Source organism: Acomys minous (genome assembly GCF_964271855.1).
Source record: "Acomys minous genome assembly, chromosome: 13".
Lineage (NCBI taxonomy): Eukaryota > Metazoa > Chordata > Mammalia > Rodentia > Muridae > Acomys > Acomys minous.
The window spans coordinates 13,091,690-13,111,636 of record NC_140495.1 but is presented as its reverse complement, the minus strand read 5'-3'; the positions used below and the strand labels follow the sequence as shown (position 1 = coordinate 13,111,636).

The window sequence follows — 19,947 nt, the reverse complement described above, 5'->3', positions numbered from 1 at the left end:
GCTTCTCTTGTGCAGACTGGGTCCCATGCCCCATTGCTTGCTCCACTGTCTTGTTCACCACAAGGCGACTCCCACCCTCAGCTCAGGTGTCTCTGTCACAGGCAGTGGGATGGCCCTGGCTCCCTCTCTCACCAGAGCTACAGTGGGAATTGTAACAGGATGCACCACTTTCCTGACTCACAATTCTCAGGGTCAGGGTGGGAGTCAGGAAGACCAAATTTAAAAAGGGCTGGTTTAGGACAACGGTGAAACTGACTCACCTTGTGACTTGCAGTGGGCATGCCTCTACTGTGTAGGAAGAGGGTGGGAGCATCACTGGAGCCTTCCCTTTCTGTGTGAAAAAAAAGGACGTTACGTGTCATAGGCTCTTTGTGCTTGTACGTTCAGAGTCCTTTTCTGAAGTCTTCTGGCCGCTCTGGGCTGGGTGTGGTGCACCAATGGGGTAACCACAGCCAGGCAGGTGAAGTCACCTGGCTAGCTAAAATGTCCCAGCTGAAAGGGAGTAGGGCTGACTCGGGCCTCTCCCTGCGTCCTGTCTGATATGTAGGGTGGGAACAGTGAGCTCATGCAGCCTTCTGGGTCACCAATGAGAAAATGAAGCCGTCCCTGCTCACTGCATGGTCCCCAGGTGGGACATGGCCCTGCCCCACCCCCTCGGCCTTCAGTGTTCCTCCACACGGGAGGATCCTGCCCTCCTCCATCCCACGTCTTCTTGGCTCAGGTCAAGGGTGGGATACAGTATGCAGCAGCTCTGTAGAGACCCAGGCATTTGCAAGCCAGGGTGGTGGGGTGAACACCACTTCCTCCCGTAGTATTCTGTGGAGTTATAGCTGGGCCTCACGGTGAGACACGTTGGACTTTGCAGGCCTCTGGAACCCTGCAGGCTCGTCCTAGCTTCGAACTTACCTGGAGTCCATTACTGTGAGCAGAGATACAGCTTGTCTCTTACTGGGGAATTATAGCTTCTCAGGGAATTAGATGATGGCGGGGGTGGAGGGAGGGGGATTGGGGGTGGGAATCGGGGGTGAGGGGATGGACGGACACCCAGGCGGCCAACTGAGGAAGCTGTGACCGCAAGGATTGGCTCATCCAGTCTTGCCATCTCTCTACAAGGGTTCATGGCAGTGGGATGAGTTTGGAGAACCCTCAGGACCTGTTGGGAGAGAAGAGGGTCCGGTGCCTAAGGGTAGGCAGAAAGCATGGATGTGGAGGTAGGCAAAGACAGTGAGGCCTCCAGGAGCGAGTTCTCTCTTGGACTCTTGTTTGCCAGTGATAAGATTGAGCCGGATACATAATCTCAGATCCTTTTCACTCCTGGCTTTACAGTGCACAGGGAACACGGACTTTATCCGGCGCATAGGAAGGTGTAGAAAAAAAACACTCTAAGGAGTGATGTCCCCTGAATCTCCAGGCTAGCCCAAACCCAGAACCCCTGCAGCTATAAGCCTGCTGCAGCACCATTCAGGTCTTTAAGATAACCGGGTGAGGAGATAGGGAAAAGAGATACAAATAAATGTGTCTGTTTTAGAAAATAACTCAACAGGATGTCAGCCTGGCCACTGCCCCATGACTTGGCCATGAAGGTTCCTAGACGTAACTTAGAAGTAGCTGTTGTGACGCAGCCACACTCCTACCTGTACCTGGGTCCATAGTAGCTTCTCAGGTACTTAGGGATACATCCCATTGTCTCATTCATGCCTCGGACATAGCGGGCATAGCTGGGCATGGTGGCACACGCCTTTAATCCCAGCACTGGAGAGGCAGAGGCAGGCAGATCTCTGTGAGTTCAAGGCCAGCCTACTCTACAAAGCGATTCTAGGACAGCCAAGGCTACACAGAGAAACCCTGTCTCAAAAAACAAAACAAAAAAGCCTCCAACACCCAAGGACTACTGTAATATTCTTCCCCAGGCACCCCTGAATTCCTTTTCTCAATGGGTGGCGGTGTAGACCGAGTGCTGAGCTTGCAGGGCAGAGCCTAGAGCCACGTGCATAGTGTGTGGTTGCCTATTTCACATAGGGAGGGGGCACATGTAAGGGAAGAGGGTAGTCAGAGCCACCTTGTGGGGCTGGGGATATTAGTGGAGGCTGTTAAGTGAGGAGGCTGTGGGGCCTGACTGGTGCCCTTAGTGTCTGTCTACCTCCTGTAGAGAAATAGCGAGGCTTAACTCAGACACTGGCTGCCAAGGCTGAGGGACCTTATGGGAGGTCCAGTGCATGTGATGCAAAGGTCACTGTCCTAGAGTTATGGGGCTCACTGGTCTCTTTATACGTCAGGCCTGTTCTCTGATTCTCTGATCCCGGGAGCTTAGGTCCTGCTGTGGGCCTTCCCTGCCACTGTAGAGAGTCTACTTAGATGTGAACGCTGCCAGCATTGCCCTGTGCATCTCCCCTCACACACTTAGCGCCGTGCTGACGTTACTTATGGTTGTGTGATGACCTACCTCAGAACTGCAGCTATCTGGATGTGACTGTATACATACATCTACTGGTGTGAGGAATTTGTGTTTCAGCATCTGAAAGATGTTAAAGGGACACTGGAAATACCTTCCCCGTCTAAGTTGGGAGTCCACCTCTAAGGCTGGCTTCTTCGCTCTTTCCATGGGCGGGCCATTCCTGGGGTAGGCACATCTTTTCCGCAGGCTCATTTGTACACCTGCATCCTCACTTTCTCTTCGTGTGGTGTGTCTTGGTGTTCATTCTAGAAAGGCCATGGTGTCTTCATTGTTACTTTGACCATGTGACATTCTGTTGCTGCTACAGTATGGGGAGCTGAGGAAGCCCTGGGCGGATGAGCATTATTGCCATGGGCTTGGCCAGATCAAGGACCAAAGCCTCAGACCATAGGAGTGGCAGAGCCTTCTCCAGGTGAGGAAGCTGGGAGGGGTAGCAACACTTTCTCTTGGTCCAAACATGAATACTTACTTAGGCAAATGTACACTAACTAGCAACTGCAGCCTCCTCCTCCTCCTCCTCCTGGGTGCTTACAGCCCAGTGCCGCTCATCTGCAGAGCACTCCTACCTCACCAGCTTGCCCCTCTGCACTGGCTGTAGGTAATATACATGCTGAGGTTCTGGATTGTGCAGTGAGTGCATATACATCCCGCCTCATCCCAGCTTTTCTGTCTGTGTGTCTGTCCTTTTTTCATTCCCCCCTCAGCACCCCTAGTCAGATCGCACTCTTGGTCAGGTCACACCCCAGTCATGTGGGACATGGCAGTACAGAGCCAGGGTTTGTGTGATATGTTCCCTCCCCTAGAAGAGGGGGTAGCTCCAGCAAGGGGCTCTAACAGGGCTCTGCCTCTTCTGTCACCTTCAGTTCAAACAGAGGCTGGCTCTCCTCTGGCCTGTCTCTCCTACACCTCTGCCTTCTCCTACTTGAAAGCTGGGATTAGGAGGGGCCCATGGAGCTGGAGCCCATCTTCCCCTTCCCTGTACCCCAGTCCCTGCTCAGAGGAGAAAGGGCTGCAGCAGCCGACAAGATAAGCCCTGCTGGCCCAGTTTCCAGAGCGCACTAGTAACTGATAGCAAGCTGGTGAAGACCAGACGAACTGGAGCGGCACAGGTAGAAAGGAAAGAGGCCGTTGGGCTGAGCATCTGCAACTGGGAAAGTGTCCTGGGGACCCTGTTTCCCTATGGGCAGCACAAAGACCACTTTCTGTCTGCTCCATTAACCGGCTATGAGGGGCACTGAGGGGCCTGGGCAGGCCCTGCCCGTGTGTGCTGGGTGGCTTGTTGCCAGCTGTGGCAAGCCTTTGTCCCTTGTGCTGTGGGTCTCCTTTGTTTCTGTCCTGACAGGAGGTGTGGATACGAGACGCCTGTTCTAGAGGGCTCTGCTGTAGTCAGTTTAGGTGACCTGAGCCTGGAGAGATGGATAGCCCTGGCTTTCATGTGGATACTAATGGCAGTATGGTCCTGCCCAGGCCTCTAAAGCATCAAAACCAAGATGCGGGCCCAGGCCATATTGTTAGGAGTCCAGGACTCTAGACTCCCTGCCCCTAGTAGCTACCTTGTGCTACGGGGGTGAGAGAACCGCTTAGCTCCCATGACCCCAGAAGAATGGCTAACTGCTGTGTGAGGACACACCTGGCCCACTAAGAAGGTGATAGGTGGTGGCTTGCCTTACTGGTCTGGCTGGCACTGTTAGTCCCACCACACCCAGTCTGCAGAAGGAAGGCTGCTCGGCTGTAAGGAAAGGCCCAGGAGGCACACTGGCTGCTCCTGAGAACCTGACGCCCTACCTTTTGTCCCTTTTTCTTTCACATCAATCATAAGTTTTTAGATTTTTTTTTTAAAGTAACCATTCCATTTCCTTTTTCTCTTACCTTGTTAAAATGATCTATTTTTTCCCTTTCTTTTTAGTGTCTTTCGTAGACAAGATGGCACACATACTTAACAAACATCCGAAAAAGTAGTTGATTAAAAAGTAGTTATAGATGGACTGGAGAGATGGCTCGGTGGTTAAGAGCACTGACTACTCTTTCAGAGGACCCAGGTTCAATTCCCAGCACCCACATGGCAGCTCACAACTGTCTGATCCAGGGTATCTGACACCCTCACATAGATATATGTACAGGTAAAACACCAGGGCACATAAAATACAAATAAATAAATTATTAAAAAAATAAGTAGTCCAGGTGATGGTGTTGTAATCACTCAGGAAGTAGAGGCAGGCGGATCTCTGGGTTCAAGGCCAGCCTGGTCTACAGAATGAGTTCTAGGACAGACAAAACTACACAGAGAAACCCTGTCTCGATAAACAACAACAACAAAAAAAGCAAGCAAAGGGTCTTACTGTCTAGCCAAGACTGTTTAGAACAGTCTACCTGCCTCGGCTTTCTATGTGCTGCGATTACAGGCCTGCACCTCCGTGCCCAACTTCACTGCCTTAGTTTCCCATGCCATCAGTGGAGACGTCAGCTGTCAGTTTCTTCATTGAAGATTGGCGTCTTTAATTTGTTTTAGTCTCTTGACAGTGGTTTGCCTACATATACTTTTCTTTGAGGTTCATGGTTTTTCTCATTTGTTTGTGGCAGCATTTCATGTATTCTGTCCTGACCTAACATTCACTATGTACGTAGTCTACCTTGAATTCTGACCCTCCTGCCTCTGCCTCCTGAACACTAGGACTATAGGTGTGCACCACCATGCCTGGTTTATGCATAAACAGAGGTGTTATGTACAAAATTTTTGGGGCTCATCTGAAGTTCTGGATTATTTCTTTTTCTCCTGAGAGAAGCTATCGTCGTCCCTCTCACCAACATCTGGCCTAGGGGTTCCCTAAGTTCGAGGCCAGCCTGGTCTACAGAGGTGAGTTCCCTCTTGGGACTGAGGGCGTATCCAGTTACCTCACAGCCCCTGCTAAGGGGCAACTCACTTGACTTGGTGGCAGAGTGACATGCTGCAAGTTCACCCTGTTCCTGGATGGGGTCACAGCGGGAACCTGGAGCTTTGCCAGGGTCCCTCTCCTCCTTGGCTCCACTACGTTTTTCTCTCTCCAACCCGTGAGATTGCAGGAAGCTCAGCTTTTCAGATGTTCAAGGGAAGGAGGCGGCCCTCCATATTTACTTCTTATCTCTGCGTGCAGCCCCTGCGGTGCTGGCTGTTTGGCGCTTCTCCAGCGCGGTCAGTGGATGTTTAAACTGTCTGTGCTTGGCTTTGTTAAGTTGTTTGTGGAAAGGGAATTAAATCTTGGACCTGCTTAGAAAAGGCCCCACATAACCCAGTACTCCTTTCCCAGAGACTCCTGCCTTTTGGCAGTGAGCCAGGGACAGCTATTAGGACTTTATTGGGGGGTAGGGAACAGCTATTTGGGCTTATGGAGTATGGGGGGCTCTTCCTCTGCCCTCAGAGTGAGTCAGGTGAGGGCTTGAATCTATCTTTTCTTTTCTTTCTTTTCCTTTTTTTTTTTTTTTTGAGACAGGATTTCTGTATAGCCTTAACTGTCCTGGAATCACTTTGCAGACCAGGCTGGCCTCGAACTCACAGAGATCCTTCTGCCTCTGCCTCCCTGAGTGCTGGGGATACAGGCGTGCGCCACTGTGCCCAGCAGACCTGTTTAATCCAGAGACAGGTATGCATCACAGCCTCCATATTCATTGACATGGAAACTGAGGCCTAACATGGGACCTAGGTGTTGTTGAAAGCTAGACCAGGGCTTACTCCATGAGTCGAGCTGCGCAGGAGCACGGGGCTGTTGCTGTCTGACCACTCTGGCTTCCTCCTCCCCTGCTGCGTCTCCTTCATGCAGTGGCCTCCTGAAGAAAAGGGGCCCAAGTGGGGCTTGTTGCTACAGAACTCCCTCTTCTGATTAATCATGGAACCTGCATCTAGTTGTGGGGTTGGGGTGGATTTTTTTTTCTTCCCTCACTAATCCCTGCCATTTCCTTCCCACACCCAGTTTCTATTCCTCTTTTCTCCTCCACCCTATGGTGAACAAAAGCCATGGCTGCAGAGAGGCTCCAGTTTCTCACTGTGTGCCCCAGTGACCTGCTGCTTACCCCAGGCCTGAGCAGGCCTAGGGAACAGGGGCAGGCTAGCCCTGAACAAATGGGATGGGCTGTGGGGACTGATGCTCCCCAGGTTCAGCCCGGCCGCAGGGCCCTTGGCAGGAGGGAGGAGGTGGTTTGTGAGCTGGGAGCAGGGCACAGGTGGAGCTAAGTTCAAAGCACTGTTAGTTGTGTGGCCACTAGCATCATGCACCTCGCCTGTGGAATGGCTTGCCCTCTTAGGGCCTGGGGAAGCCACCAGTGCTCTTATCTAGCTTAGGCAGAACTCTCACAGTTGGAAGGCTATCCTGAAAACCGAGGACTTTGTGAGGGGCCAGAGTTCAAGGACCCAAAATAGAACAGGGAAAACAGGTGTTTCCTCTGTGCCTCTCTGGCCTAGGGGGTCTGTCCACTGTCTATACCTCCCTTCATTAAGCCTAGCCCCCCTCCCCCAACTCTGGCCTTGCTGCCCTATAGGGTAGCTAGAGTCCCCTTTTCCCAGGGACCGCCCTTGACGGATGTGATTGGGATTTGATGAGCTGCTGAGCTGGGAGGCTGCCTGCAGACTGAGATAAAAGGCCTGGGTTTGGTCTCCTGCTGGGTGCCTCTGCCTCCCTCCGCCCCCCCATGATTGCACACTCTCAGATTGGGTTATCCTAGTTGCTGTTCAAAAAACCTTTCAGGATATGAACTTTGTAGGTCTCACCAGCTTGTAAGTTGTACGTGTCCCCGTGGCCTTTGTGGGCCACTCCCATCATGTATGGATCAGATCAACCTCTTGGTCACATCCATTATTAGCCTCAGGCCCAGAAGCCATCTCCTGGAATCTTTGTATATCTTACAGAGGCAGCTCTGCCTTTTCAAGGTACACACATACACACACACACACACACACACACACACACACACACACACACACACACGCATGCACTTTCTCTATCCCATCTTCATGTCACTTGGCTGCACACACAGACCCTTTCACTGAAGTTACGGACTAGGTGGCATATATTGGCTGGCTTTGGAGAGCTAGTATGGAGGGCTTTCTCTCTCTGAGGAATGATGCTAAGGAGCTCTGCTTTAGCCTTGCTCTCAGATGTACAGTTGCTGCTGTGTGACCTCATAAAAGTGGCACAGCCTTTGACCCTCAGTTCCAGTAAATGTCCCCAGTCACCCTGGCCACAGCCTCTGAGAAACATGTGAGAGGCTGAGGCTTAAGTCTGTGCAAATTGTGGGAGGCAGAGGAGAAAACCGCCCCCCACCCCACCCCACTCCTGTACTTAAGGCCCTGTGTTGTGCTCTTCCAGGCCACTCAGGCTTCGGAACTATGTTCCAGAAGATGAAGACCTCAGGAGGAGGAGGGTCCCTCAGGCCAAACCAGTGGCAGGTATGCGGACACCTTTTCACCCCATGTCCCTTCCAGTCACCCTCAGAAAAGCAGCCCTTTCAAGCCAGAGACTCGGGGGTGGGGTGCTCTGGGGCGGGAAGGAAGCCCCTCGTACCTGCCATCTTCCAGGGGGCCACAGGAGTAGAAGTGACCTGGGGTCCTTCTACAGCAGGGTAAGGCGGTGAGTCCTGTGCCCCTGGGGAGAGAGGCTGGCCACAGACTCAAGAGAACAACAGGCCTTGCTGCGTGGTGACAGTCCTTTGTTGTAAGCAGGGGTCTGGCTTTGTTTGGTTTTAAGACAGGGTCTGTCTCACTGTGGAGCTCACTGTGTAGATCAAGCTGGCCTTGAGCTCACAGGCGATCCACCAGCCTCTGGATTAAAGGTGTGCACCACCTTGCCTAACCTTATTTTTAATGCCAACTTTTCATTGTACAAGTAATAAATGAATAGATAGCTCATCCAGAAAAATAAAAATCCAGAGGTCCCCAGTTATTTCTTGTTAATCCACTTTCAACTCGGTGGAGCAATGGCAGGGCCGGGAGGACACCCATGTGTAGGAGAGGCATGAGAAACCAGCCCCTCGCCTCCACCAGGAGGCCACCCAGGACTTATGTCTGGCGGGAGAAAGGAAAGGCAGAAGGACACATCCCTGGTGACAGAGTGCATAGTTGCTAGTGTTTCGGACATCTGTCCCCAGAAGGGGCCACCCAGCGGCCTAATGGCATGGTGGGGGCAGGAGGTGCCTGTCAGTGTAAGTCTGGGGACCTAGAGGAAATCCTTAGGGCCTTCACTTTTAATGCCACACTTCCCGTGTACAAAGCCACCTCCCGTTTCACAGCTGTAGCCTGCTGCTGTCCCTGTCTGCGCCCTGGCTCTGCCTTCAACCTGGGAAGCCAGGTTTCTCTTCCAAGCTGCTGCTGAGCCTGGGAGATGGGGGTGGGGGGTGGGCCCAGGAGGGAGGGAGGGAGGAGCAAGAGCGCTTGGGTTCCTCCTCCTCTGGGGCCCCTGATCACTATGGAGGGGCGGTGCCTATCCTACACAACAGGCCTGTGTTGTTTTTGCGCCCTCTAGTGGAAGAGAAGGTGAAGGAGCAGCTGGAGGCTGCCAAGCCAGAACCCGTCATTGAGGAAGTAGTGAGTGCCTGCTGTGTTGCCTCCTTCTCTAGATGTCTCTATTCCCACCCTGCTTCCTTCCTTACCTGCCTGCATTTTTCTGCCTCTGTGCCCTGTCTTTCCACTCTCCCTCAGGCTGGGCCTTCGCCCTCATGTCTCTCTCCCCCTAGGACCTGGCCAACCTAGCACCCCGGAAACCTGACTGGTAAGTGTTGTCCATGCAGGCTTGTGTGTGTGTCGGGGGTGGGGGGAGGACAGCCAAGGGACAGGTAGGGGACAAGCAGTGCAGGATAGCTCTGCACAAGAGAGTCAGAAATAGGGCTAAGTGGGATGTGAGTGGTGGCCGAGGATGCAGTCTGAGGAGGGGCCCAAGGGACGAAGGAGCAGCTATCCCTTGAAGTCTCTTCTGCAGGCTGAGAGCGCACCTGCTCTGGAGGCCCCATCTGAGCAGCACACCCTTTTGTGCTCAGGAGACCGCAGTGAAGAGAGTGGATGGGCAGACAGACATGGCTTCATGCCCCTGTTTTGACTGTGAAGTAGAGTACCCAATCTTTTCAAGCCTGCAAGCCTCCAAGGCCCCCTGACTGCGCTGGGAAATGGGCGAGGGAAGGGCCGTAGGCTGTAGGCATATATCTCTGTGCCTTGGGTCAGAGGTCAGGGCTGTTTCCCTTGTGCCTGGGAATCTGTGTGGGTACAGCACCTACTACAGTGCTTTAATTTGGTGAAACAGGACGAGGTATGTATTGTGGGAACCGCAGAACCAGAGAACTTAGGCTGAATTTATGTGCACATCTGGGAGCCCCAGCAGTGGGTGGGGGGCTGTGGCAGGAGTCGGAACAAGGCTGACAGCTGGCCAAGGCAAGTTTTTCCCTGGTGCTGACTTAGGAGACATAACGGGAGGATCCCAAAGAGCCATCCACCATTGTGCCTCAGTCTCCACCTTGGCTGGGTCTGTAGTGCACATCCCCTTATCTTAGCTCACTGGGACTGGGAAGGATGGTGGGTCCTGGGGCCCAGAAGAGCAGAGCAGGCAGCATCCTGGTCTCCCCAGCGCAGCCCCTCAGGCTGCTTAGGACATTAGTGCCAGAGCACTCAGGGAGATCCCAGGGCCACAGCATGCAAGCCCTAAGCGTCCTAATTCTTCAGCTTCCCTGTTGCAGGGATCTCAAGAGAGATGTGGCCAAGAAGCTGGAGAAGCTAGAAAAGCGGACCCAGAGAGCCATCGCAGAGCTGATCCGTAAGCGCGCTCTGGCAGTGGGGTCCCGCCCTTGGGAGCAGGGTCGGCGGTCCTGCCCTCAGCAGTGGGGTCCAGCCCTCGGCAGTGGCTTAAACACAGCCCTTTACCACTCGTTTGCTATCCACCAGGTGAACGATTGAAAGGCCAGAAGGACAGCCTGGCCTCTGCAGTGGACGCCACCATCGGACAAGAGGCCTGTGACTCTGACTGAGATGTTCTCTGTGCCCCATCTACCCAGCACTCATCCTGTGGGAAGGTGGACTTAGGCAGGGGTGGGGTTAGGCTGCCAGCACTTCAGGTCTTGAGAACTGAGCCAGCCCAACCGCATCTCAGCCTCTATGGGGTGAGGCCAGTTGTCTCCCAAAGGTGCCCACCACCCTGAGTGGGTCTGAGCTGAGTGAGGTTTGTACATATGTATGTATATTGAGCTTTTTTTTTTTAACTTCTGGAAGTAAACTCCCATGTGTTAAAGGCCTGTCCCTGTTTCCTGTTTGCTAGGTACTCTGGGTTTGGACTCTTAGAATGCAGAGGTGACTCAATGCCGTACCCCTGGGGTGGGCCAGCCATGTTGAGGCTGGAGGGGTGGGCGGGGCCAAGACTGTCCTTCAGACTCCAAGTCTCTAATCCAAGTCTGCGTTGGTCATCTCAGAACTCTTACCACAGATACAGGGGCAGGGAGTGTCCTCTAAGACCTCTCAGGGCCTGACAATAGGAATGCAGGAGAGACTCCCACATGATTCCTCGGGACCCCTCCCACTGTGAGAGAATGGAAGGCATTCTACGAGGAGGGGTCCTGTGTGACAAGCTTCCACACAGAACCATCGCAGCTGTGAGGTCACCACGCTGCCTCCCCCGAGTCTGCCCTGCTGCTAACATTACAACTCTTTCCTCTCCCAGTCAGAGCTCTGGGTCCCGACAGGACTCTGTCCTGCTAGATCGAGCTATTGGAGGCTAGGGTTTGTGTAGTGTGATCTTGGAGCCTGAACCTCTGACATCCTGGCTGAGCTGTGAGCATCTGAGCTGATTCTCCAGAACCAATGCCATAGCACTGGTTCTAGGCATAGCCATGTGGTGCTTCCCCTCCAGAAGATTGCACTGCAGTGTATCTTAGGGCATCCTTCCACCCCAACTCACTCAGTGTGCTTGTCCCTCTGTGTGCTGTGTCCTTCACACAGTGGCCCAGGTTGGACAGGCAGTGCTGAGGACTTGAGTCATGGAGGTAATGTGGGCGTGTACACGCAGAAGTAAATAGTCTTTTACATGAAAGTTGCGGGTTTGTGTGTGGCAGCAGATACCTGTACTCCCTCACCCAGGAAGGAGGCAGGAGGATCGCGAATTCAAGGGTAGCCTTAGCCACATAATGAGTTTGAGGCTCTCTTGGGCTACAGAACCCTGTCTCAGAAAATAGAGGGAAGGTGGTTGGGGCGGGAAAAGAGAGGGGAGAGGAGAGGAGATGCAGGGCTTGGGAAGGTTAAGAGACAGCAGTCAGAAGGTCTGCGCGGCTCGGCGTGGGGGCTCACGGGGTGAACGCCAGGCAAGGCATCCAGTAGTCACAGGCTGGGAGGGACTCTAGCTCCCTCCAAAGACATGGCCACAGCTGTCAGAAGTGGAGCTGGGAATGAAGGATGAAAAGACTCTCCATACCATCTAGGACGCTGATCTGTGGGGTGGAGTCAGACTGAGGACCCCGGCAGCCCCAGCTCTGAGACTGGACTACTGTTTGGAAAACTGATGAAGTAGTGCATCTTATTCTGATCTTTCGGGATTCGGCAGAGAACTACCTAATAAGGAAAGAGAAAAACAAAAACTGCCATGCCCATACACATCAGACAAGAATCACAATATGAGCCAGGTGGTGGTGGCACTCCCAGCACTCAGGAGACAGAAGCAGACAGACTTTGGGGCCAGCCTGGTGTACAGAGAGAGTTCCAGGACAGCCAGGGTTATATAGTGAAACCCTGCCTCAAAAAACAAAAGAATCACAGAAAAAAAGAAAGAAAAATTCTAGTGCTTTGCCTGGCATGTTGGGACATCTTTGTGATCTCAGCACTTGGGAGTCTGAGACAGCAGTTCAAAGACTGCCTGGGCTCTACAAGGCCTCGTTTTAGGGGGGGAAAAAAAAGTCAAAGTCTGGGATATGTCCCTCAGTTGTTACAGTGTTTGCTTAGTGTGCACAAAGCCCTGGATTCAGAGCCTGTCGCCACAGGAAGCAGCTGAGGTAACATTCTCCCTGCACTTGGATGCAAGATCAGTTGGTGTCATCCTTGGCTATGTAGTGAGTATGAGGCCAACCTGATCTACATGAGATGCTGTCTCAAAAAAGGAAGAGGGAGGGATAAGATGGCTCAGCAGGTAAAGGCGCACGCCACCAAACTGATGACCGTCTGTTCCCGGAAGTCATGTTGTGGGGTTGGTTCTGCTCATTGTCCTCTGATACCTGAGCTTGCAAGGGCATTGTGTGTGTGTGTGTGTGTGTGTGAGAGAGAGAGGGGGGGGGGAGGGAGGGAGAGAGAGAGAGAGAGACGGGGGGGGGGGGGGGGAGACCCATGCACACCCACACATAAATGGATCAATTTAAAGTCCAGTGCCCAAAGAATTGCCAATAACCCAGGGTAGACTGGAATTCATTAATCTTTTATGTGTTTTACCTGCATCTATGTCTGCACCCCATCTATGCCTGGTGCCTGTGGGAGCCAGAAGAGGGCGTCAGATCCCCTGGAACAGGAGTTCCAGGTGGTTTAAAGCAAATGGGGGGTACATAGCCAAGGAAGCTGAAACGATAGCCCTAAAATGAATGTTTCATTATCCGAGAAATAATTTTAATAATTATTTAGTTATCAGAGGGTGTTACTCAACAAGACTCAACTGTAAGAACTGATTAGAAATCTTGAAAATTAGCCTGGATGGTATTACACACCTGCCCAGGTCTCTTAGATTGAGGCAGGAAGTTGAGGTCATAGGGCTACAGAGAGGTCCTCTCAGAAAAGCCTAACCTCAGATTGAACGTAAAGGACCAGCAGAGCACCAGTGAGCACAGGACGGGCAGGAAGCAGCAGAGATGGCTGGGGTGACGTCAGTGTGATGGAGACTTGCAGACACAGGTGTTCTCAGCTGCACTGCTGTGCTGGGTGTGGGGATCAGAAGTGTTTGCACATGGTGGTGGGAGATAGTGAGACCGCTTTGGGACGTTGTGTGTGTTTATTCTGACCCTTACTGTCTTGGTGAACTGTTACACGTGTACACTGGGAGATAGGCCAGGGATGCTCATAGAAGGACGGTAGCACATGAGTGCCCACTTGTAGCCAGCAGGCATGTGTGAGTCCCTTTTCTGTGTCTTCCCCCACCTAACCCTAACCTCCTCCCCAAGCTCCCCCCCCCCCAGCTTCTCATGGTTGCGTCTGCATTCCCCTCAGCTCCCAGCCGCCACACTCACATTACTTCTACTTGGCCATTAATGGATTGGGGCTCCCGCAGGCTGCAAGGGTGTGAGAGACTAGGGGAATGGGGGTGATTTAAGTGAGGCGCATTGCCCATGACTGAAAGGAAGGCAGCCAGCAGTGCTTGCTCAGCATGTGGGAGAAATGGCAAATTGACGTCTTTTAGGAAAATCTGTAAGGCTGACTGTTGAGCAAGACTGACAGAAGACATTGCAAGTACCAAGAATAAAACGAGGATGTCATAATTCACAGACATCCAAATGCAAAGGTATATTACAGATCTAAAAGTAAGCAAGCCCTTGCTGCTTGATCCTGTTATCCTGAATTGGAGTCCCCGAAGCCACAGAGGTGAAGAACTGACTCCATCAAGTTGTCCTCTGACCTACAACACACACACACACACACACACACACACACACACACACACACACACACGCAATGATTTTTTTTTAATGTATAAGTGTTTTGCTTGCATGTATGTCTGTGTACCACATATGTGCCTGGTGCCTGAAAAGGCCAGAAGAGGGTATCAGGTTCCCCCAAAAATGGAATTACAGACGGTTGTAAGCCCCAGTGAGGGTGCTGGGAATTGAACCAGTACTATGGGAGAGCAACCAGAGAGAGCTCTTGACCACTGAGCTATTTCTCTAGCTTCTAAAGTTTATTTAAAAACAGAACAAAAGCCTAATTTAGCGGCTTATGCCTATACTCTCGTCACTCAAGAGGCTAAGGCCAAGGCTGCTGTGAGTTCAAGGCCAGCCTGGACTATACATGAGTTCTAAGTCGACTGGAGCTAGTGTAAAATCTGTGTCTCAGGAAAAACTAGGGCCATTGAGGACTCAGCAGCTGAAGATGGCTGCCATCGAGCCTGACAACATGGTCTCATGGTAGACAAGAGCTGACTTCCTCCCTTCAGTTTGTCCTCTGACCCCACACTGCCCATGGCACACCATGGCACATAAAACACACTATTTAAAATTACAAGAGCAAAAGACCACTTTCCTCAGAATCCCCAGCACCCTAAGAGGCTCCTCAGCCAAGAAGAGAGCATGTCATGGGGTCTGTAATCCTCATCTGTCCTCATATGGCCACAGGGTGGCAGCAGAAGACACCACACTGGTTGGCTAGACCGTCCTTCAGCACTGCCTGCTCTCCCACGGCCACCAACAGAGCCTGACACCCTACCCCAAGACACATCCTCCCTTTCCCATGGGCCTGTGCTCCTTGTTAAGTAGCTGGTCGTCAGAAATGGTCTAGAGTGGGATTCAGACAATCTGGACCCAGAGCGGTCATGTGACCATGTCCTGGGAGAGCTTGTGGGATACCTGGAGATGTGGACTTCCTGCAAGCCTGACTGGGGAAGAGCTCCTTGCCTATGCACAGGCGAGGTGGCATTCCCTCACCTTGCCCTGAACACACTGCTTACTGTTAACCCAGTGGGGTAGTGAGCCTGCCCAGCAGATGGCTCTCAGTCAGCAGACCTAGGCAGTCCACAGAGTGCAGGAAGACATGCTGGACCCCAGGCTGTTTCTTCAGACCTGGCCTTGGGCTCATGCCGCTGTGGGCCAGGCAGGGTATCTGAGCTGAGTTTCCTAGCCAGACTGCCTCTTCCGTAGGTATTTCTGGTTTTCTTTAAATGTTCCCATTACTCAGGCCTCCAGTGGGCACCGAGACAGAAATAAATCCCACAAGGCAGCCTAGCCAGAAGCCGGGAATCCGATTCTCCCTCAAAGGCCGGAAGAGGCCCCTGTGCAGAGCAAGCCAGACCACAGTGGCCCACACACTCCACATGCCATGAATATACCCCCCTTCATGCACACACACAAGCACATGCATAGCCTAATATACATTTCCCATACACAGTGGCTTCACACACGTGCATACACAGACACTGGTGTACATGCAAGCATTCAGATTTGTCTCAGACGCAGAAGTACCCCGTGCACACATGTAGGTTTGTTGTATGCACATACACACTCATACACACGCTCCCCCAAAAGGCTAACATCTAGAAGTGACCACACACTCTGGGTCGCAACCCCGGCCATCCTCAAGGCAATGGTGGGCAAGAGAAGCAAGGCCGAGAAAGCTGAAGGAGGAGGCTGGCCCTGGGCAGCTTAGGAGGAGAGTGGCCTCATGGGAATCCTGGTCTACGGCTTCCAGGGCTTCTGAATTTTTAAGAGAAGTTGGAAAGCTGAATTTTTATGTGAAATATCCTGATTTTTAAATGCTGGCTCAAGATGTTGAAAATACTGGGAATGCCAAACCAAACATGTCTAAGAGCCAAATTCCACCCACAGGCGGCATTCGCAGACCACGGGTACACACACACACACACACACACACACACACACACACACACACACACCACATACACAGACACTGACATAAACAGTCTCCCAGATGCACTAAAAGACACAGGTATGTACAAAGACATACAGACATCTACACACATGCTATAAATATACACTGGCACACATACAAACTGCACAGGTATAGATGCCAAGAGAACCACAAGCAGACACAAATACAAATAAATACACAAGTTCACACATACCCACAAATATACATAGAAATCCATGCACAATAAACCCTCTGTCTTAGTGATCTAGGTGATCTCACTGGACACGTAGTGTAGAGGCGTAGCCTTTGGGGGCAAGAACTGTGGTATGTGCGCTCCACACCAACACTGCCCTTTGGCTCACAAATGCTGTAGAGCCTGGGTCAAGTTGACTTGGATGGGCAAGTGCTTCACATGACTAGTAAAAGGGTTCTGGCAAAGCGCCTCCTGTATCAGGCCATTACAGGGAATGATTAGGTCCACAGAAGTTGATGAAGGGGTCTAGGGTCGCCAAGAGCCCATCGTCTTATGTCCCAGGACATATCCTCCAGCCTGGCCTTAAATGCCTCTCCCGCCTGCAGGACTGTGATATTGAAGTGGGAAGATGTTGTGGACGATTTACCCTTGAGTTCTTGAGGGTCGCTAATCTGCACAAGACAGGGAGACAAGAGCCCGGTCCAGGAAGCTGAAACCTAGCCTGGGGACAATTGAGGCTGAGGAGGGGTTCTGAGTGCTCAGGTCAGGGAAGGTGAGCAGAGCCTGACTTCTGAGAAGCTGCAGCTCAGAAAGGGTAGCAGCTTGCCCAAGGTAACACAGCAAGCCAGGGCCCAGACCCCTGCTGGACTCCAAAGTCCCTTTCTCCTCTGCCTCTCCTGGCCAGTGGGACCAGCCCCACAAAGCCAACGTTTATTTCACTTTGCTGTGGTAGCCTCAGGCTGAGCTCATTCTGTGGCTGGCCAGGAAGGCATCAAGGACAAAGAAAGAGCTAGACCCTACCTGGAAGTCACACTGGAAGCTCCATCTTCCTAGTCCCCAGAGCCAGTGACCTCTCAGGACCCTGGGGCAGGGTTGTGCCCCTCAGCAGGGCTGAGTTTGACCCATGGGACACAGTCATAGCCCTCTTGAATCTCCAGAGAACTCAGTGCCCTCCTCCCAGTCGGCCCCTCAGTCACCTTGCTGAGGTGAGGACTAGAGAGAGAATGGACCATCATGGCCTGCCCACTGCAGCCTGTGGACCAGGTGTCCGCTCTGGTCTCCAGCAGGGCTTGCAGGCTGAAGGTGGGCAGCAATGGAACCTGTAGTCCCGTGATTCCATTCTGAGCTGACAGCTGTAGGCTCAGTCCCACCAGAGGCCAGGGCTGTGGGTCTTCCTTCAAAGCGCACAGTACTTTCAAGGATCTTCAGAGAGACCCTTGAGGTGTGCTCCCAACTTGTGCTGAGGAGATGAGCTCAGAGAAGGGCAGAGCCCCTCGGCGTGCTCAAAGCAGGTGAGAGCTGACCCTGCCTGGCTACCTCACTGACCAGATGATCCAGTGGCTCCTGTGAGGCGCCTGGATAGACTCCGGAAACAGTGGATAGGGTCTCTTGATGCCCTCCTCGTCTGCTCACTGGCCAGCCCTTGGTCTGTTTATGTGTTCCCTGTGGCTTGGCTGGGCTTGTGGGGCCTTGCAGGGAGAAGTGACCACCTGGCTCCAGTGGCTGTTCAAGGCAAACAGGGCCCTGACCATCTGCCAGGCCTGCTGAGGGCTCTCACTGCTTCTCCCAACACCTGGACAGCCTAGGCAGGGCTTGGGGCCTCCTGAGTGGAGGCCAGCCTCAGGCCTGAGGCTCCCAGTCCAGAATCAGGGAGCTGGTCCCGGATGATGGCCTTGGGCTGATGGTGGCCAGGTAGTTCGGCCCCACACATCCAGCCACGGGGAAGTGACACCCAACCAAAAGAGCAGATAGAGCATGCTGTCCCTGTCCCAGGAGTGAATATCCCACGGAGGAGCCTGGTCTTTGCTGAAAAGGCATCCAATTGAACATAGGAAGCCTGGTCTGACCTGGGGACACCATGCAAGATGGAATCATGGGGCATCTGACCCCTCTAAAGGAGAAGGACAGGCCGATTTGGGGGACCCAAAGGGAAGATGATAGCTGAGAGGGGGAGACACAGGTAGGCCTGGGGGTGCTATCTGATTGTTTCTAAGTAAGTGGGTCCCCTAGCCTTCTGACAGCAGTCTGGGCCCCATGAATCAAGGCACAGTGGCCTGGAAGCCCTGAGCTGAGCTGACAGGTCACTGCAGACCGTGTACAGAGGTAACACATCCCCGAGGAAGGAGAATAGGGTTTTGTTCTGCTAGGGACTCCTTTCCCAGCCACTTCCTCATTCAGGGTCTTTCCTGACAATAGCATGGTCCTCTCGCTATCTTCCAGCCTGGTCTCCTGCCTCCTGACCCTTATGTGGCTCCCGCTGGCCTCTACATGGAAGCAGGGACTCTGACGTGTTCCTCAGATCTAGAGGCTTTACCTCTACAAGGTTCAGTGTTGCCTACTCAGTCTGGCTCAGTCGCCTTTGAGGGCCTGGCCTGGGCCTCTGATAGCATCCACAGTGCTCCGTGGGAAAACCATTTGTCCTGCTGGCCATCAAGAATGCCAGGTGGGGCTTGGCCGAGGCGTGCTCAGTACATGCCCATACTACCCGGCACCTGGCTTAGCTGGCTGAGGCCTGGCGGGGGTGGGGGGTGGGGGTGGGGTGGACAGGAGCTAGAGGAAAAGCAGAGTGGATTGAACTGACCGACAAAGGCAGGAGCTGACAGGAGCACCAGCTGGTCCAAAAGCCGATGGCACAGTGAGCCAGGCAGCCTGTGCACAGTAGGCATGCGGCCTCGGCGTCAGGCCTTCTGAGGGCCCGTGCAAGGTTGAAGACAGGACTAGGAAGGCCCAGAGGGAGAGGATGGGGGAAGGGAAGGTGTTAAATGAGACTGTAGAGCAAACGCTGGGTGTACTTAAGTGAACCCGCAGGTCTAGCTCTGCAAGCCTGCACCCCAGCTAACCCTTAGGGCCTAAACTCCTAGCTTCCAGAACCAGGGCAGAGACAGCCCATCTTCCGCTCTCCCTGCAACCTCTGCCTGGTGGCTAGAGGCGTTGCCCTTCCGTTTGGGAGCCCCACTCATGCATGGAGGCCACCTGATGGGAAAGGCTCACCTGGTGGCACGGCCCCAGCCTTGAGAGTGGAGCAAGGACTTGAGAGGTTATCTGCTGTTTTCCTTGGCTAGGCGGTGAGTGGGGCTAGCAGGTAGTATGTTCCAGAAGAGCCTGACTCCAGGTGTATTCATGACAACAGGAGAAGGCTGGCTGTTCCCCTCATAGGTCCACCTGGCTGCTGAGATTCCTGAAAACTTGACCCTTTCTGGGCAATGACTACTTTTACTTTGCTTTAGTTTTTCGAGACAGGGTTTCCTCTGTGTTAGCCTTGGCTGTCCTGGACTCACTTTGTAGACCAGGCTGGCCTTGAACTCACAGTGATCCTGCCTGCCTCTGCCTCCTGAGTGTTGGCATTAAAGGTGTGCGCCACCACACCCAGCCCTGTCATGGTGTCATGTATCCCAGGCTACCTCCCAACTTGATTTATGTAGGCAAGGACGTCCTTGCATTTTCGATCCTCCTGGCTCCACCTCCTGATAACTGGGATTTCAGATGTGACCCTTGTTTATGGGATGTTGGGGACAGAACCTAGAGCTTCGTATATGCTACGCAAGTGCTCTACCAATTGAGCTACTACAGAAGGCCTGTCCTCGAGAGCAAAGTGCCGCTTCTGTTGGACAGTGCTGAACCCCAACTCCCAGACCCTTTCTAGGTAATGAGACCCAGACCCTTCTCTCAACCATGTGATGAGCACTCCCAAAACTGTCTCATGGTTCCTAGACCCCGCCTTCTTTGAGTGAAACACAGGAAGCCACACACAGC

The 19,947-nt window shown here is 52.9% G+C and overlaps 1 protein-coding gene across 1 annotated transcript in view; it reads left to right on the top strand.

Annotated features, from left to right (window-relative positions):
• The window catches only part of CCDC12 (coiled-coil domain containing 12), a 50,224-nt gene extending 39,528 nt beyond the window's left edge, over window positions 1-10,696 (top strand). Inside the window, exons 3-7 of the mRNA XM_084754244.1 lie at window positions 7,792-7,871; window positions 8,944-9,005; window positions 9,155-9,189; window positions 10,145-10,221; window positions 10,350-10,696. Of these exons, the coding sequence (XP_084610370.1) occupies window positions 7,792-7,871; window positions 8,944-9,005; window positions 9,155-9,189; window positions 10,145-10,221; window positions 10,350-10,432 (337 nt within the window). The 3' untranslated portion in view covers window positions 10,433-10,696. The remainder of the gene's footprint in view (window positions 1-7,791; window positions 7,872-8,943; window positions 9,006-9,154; window positions 9,190-10,144; window positions 10,222-10,349) is intronic.
• The last annotated feature ends 9,251 nt before the right edge of the window (window positions 10,697-19,947 follow it).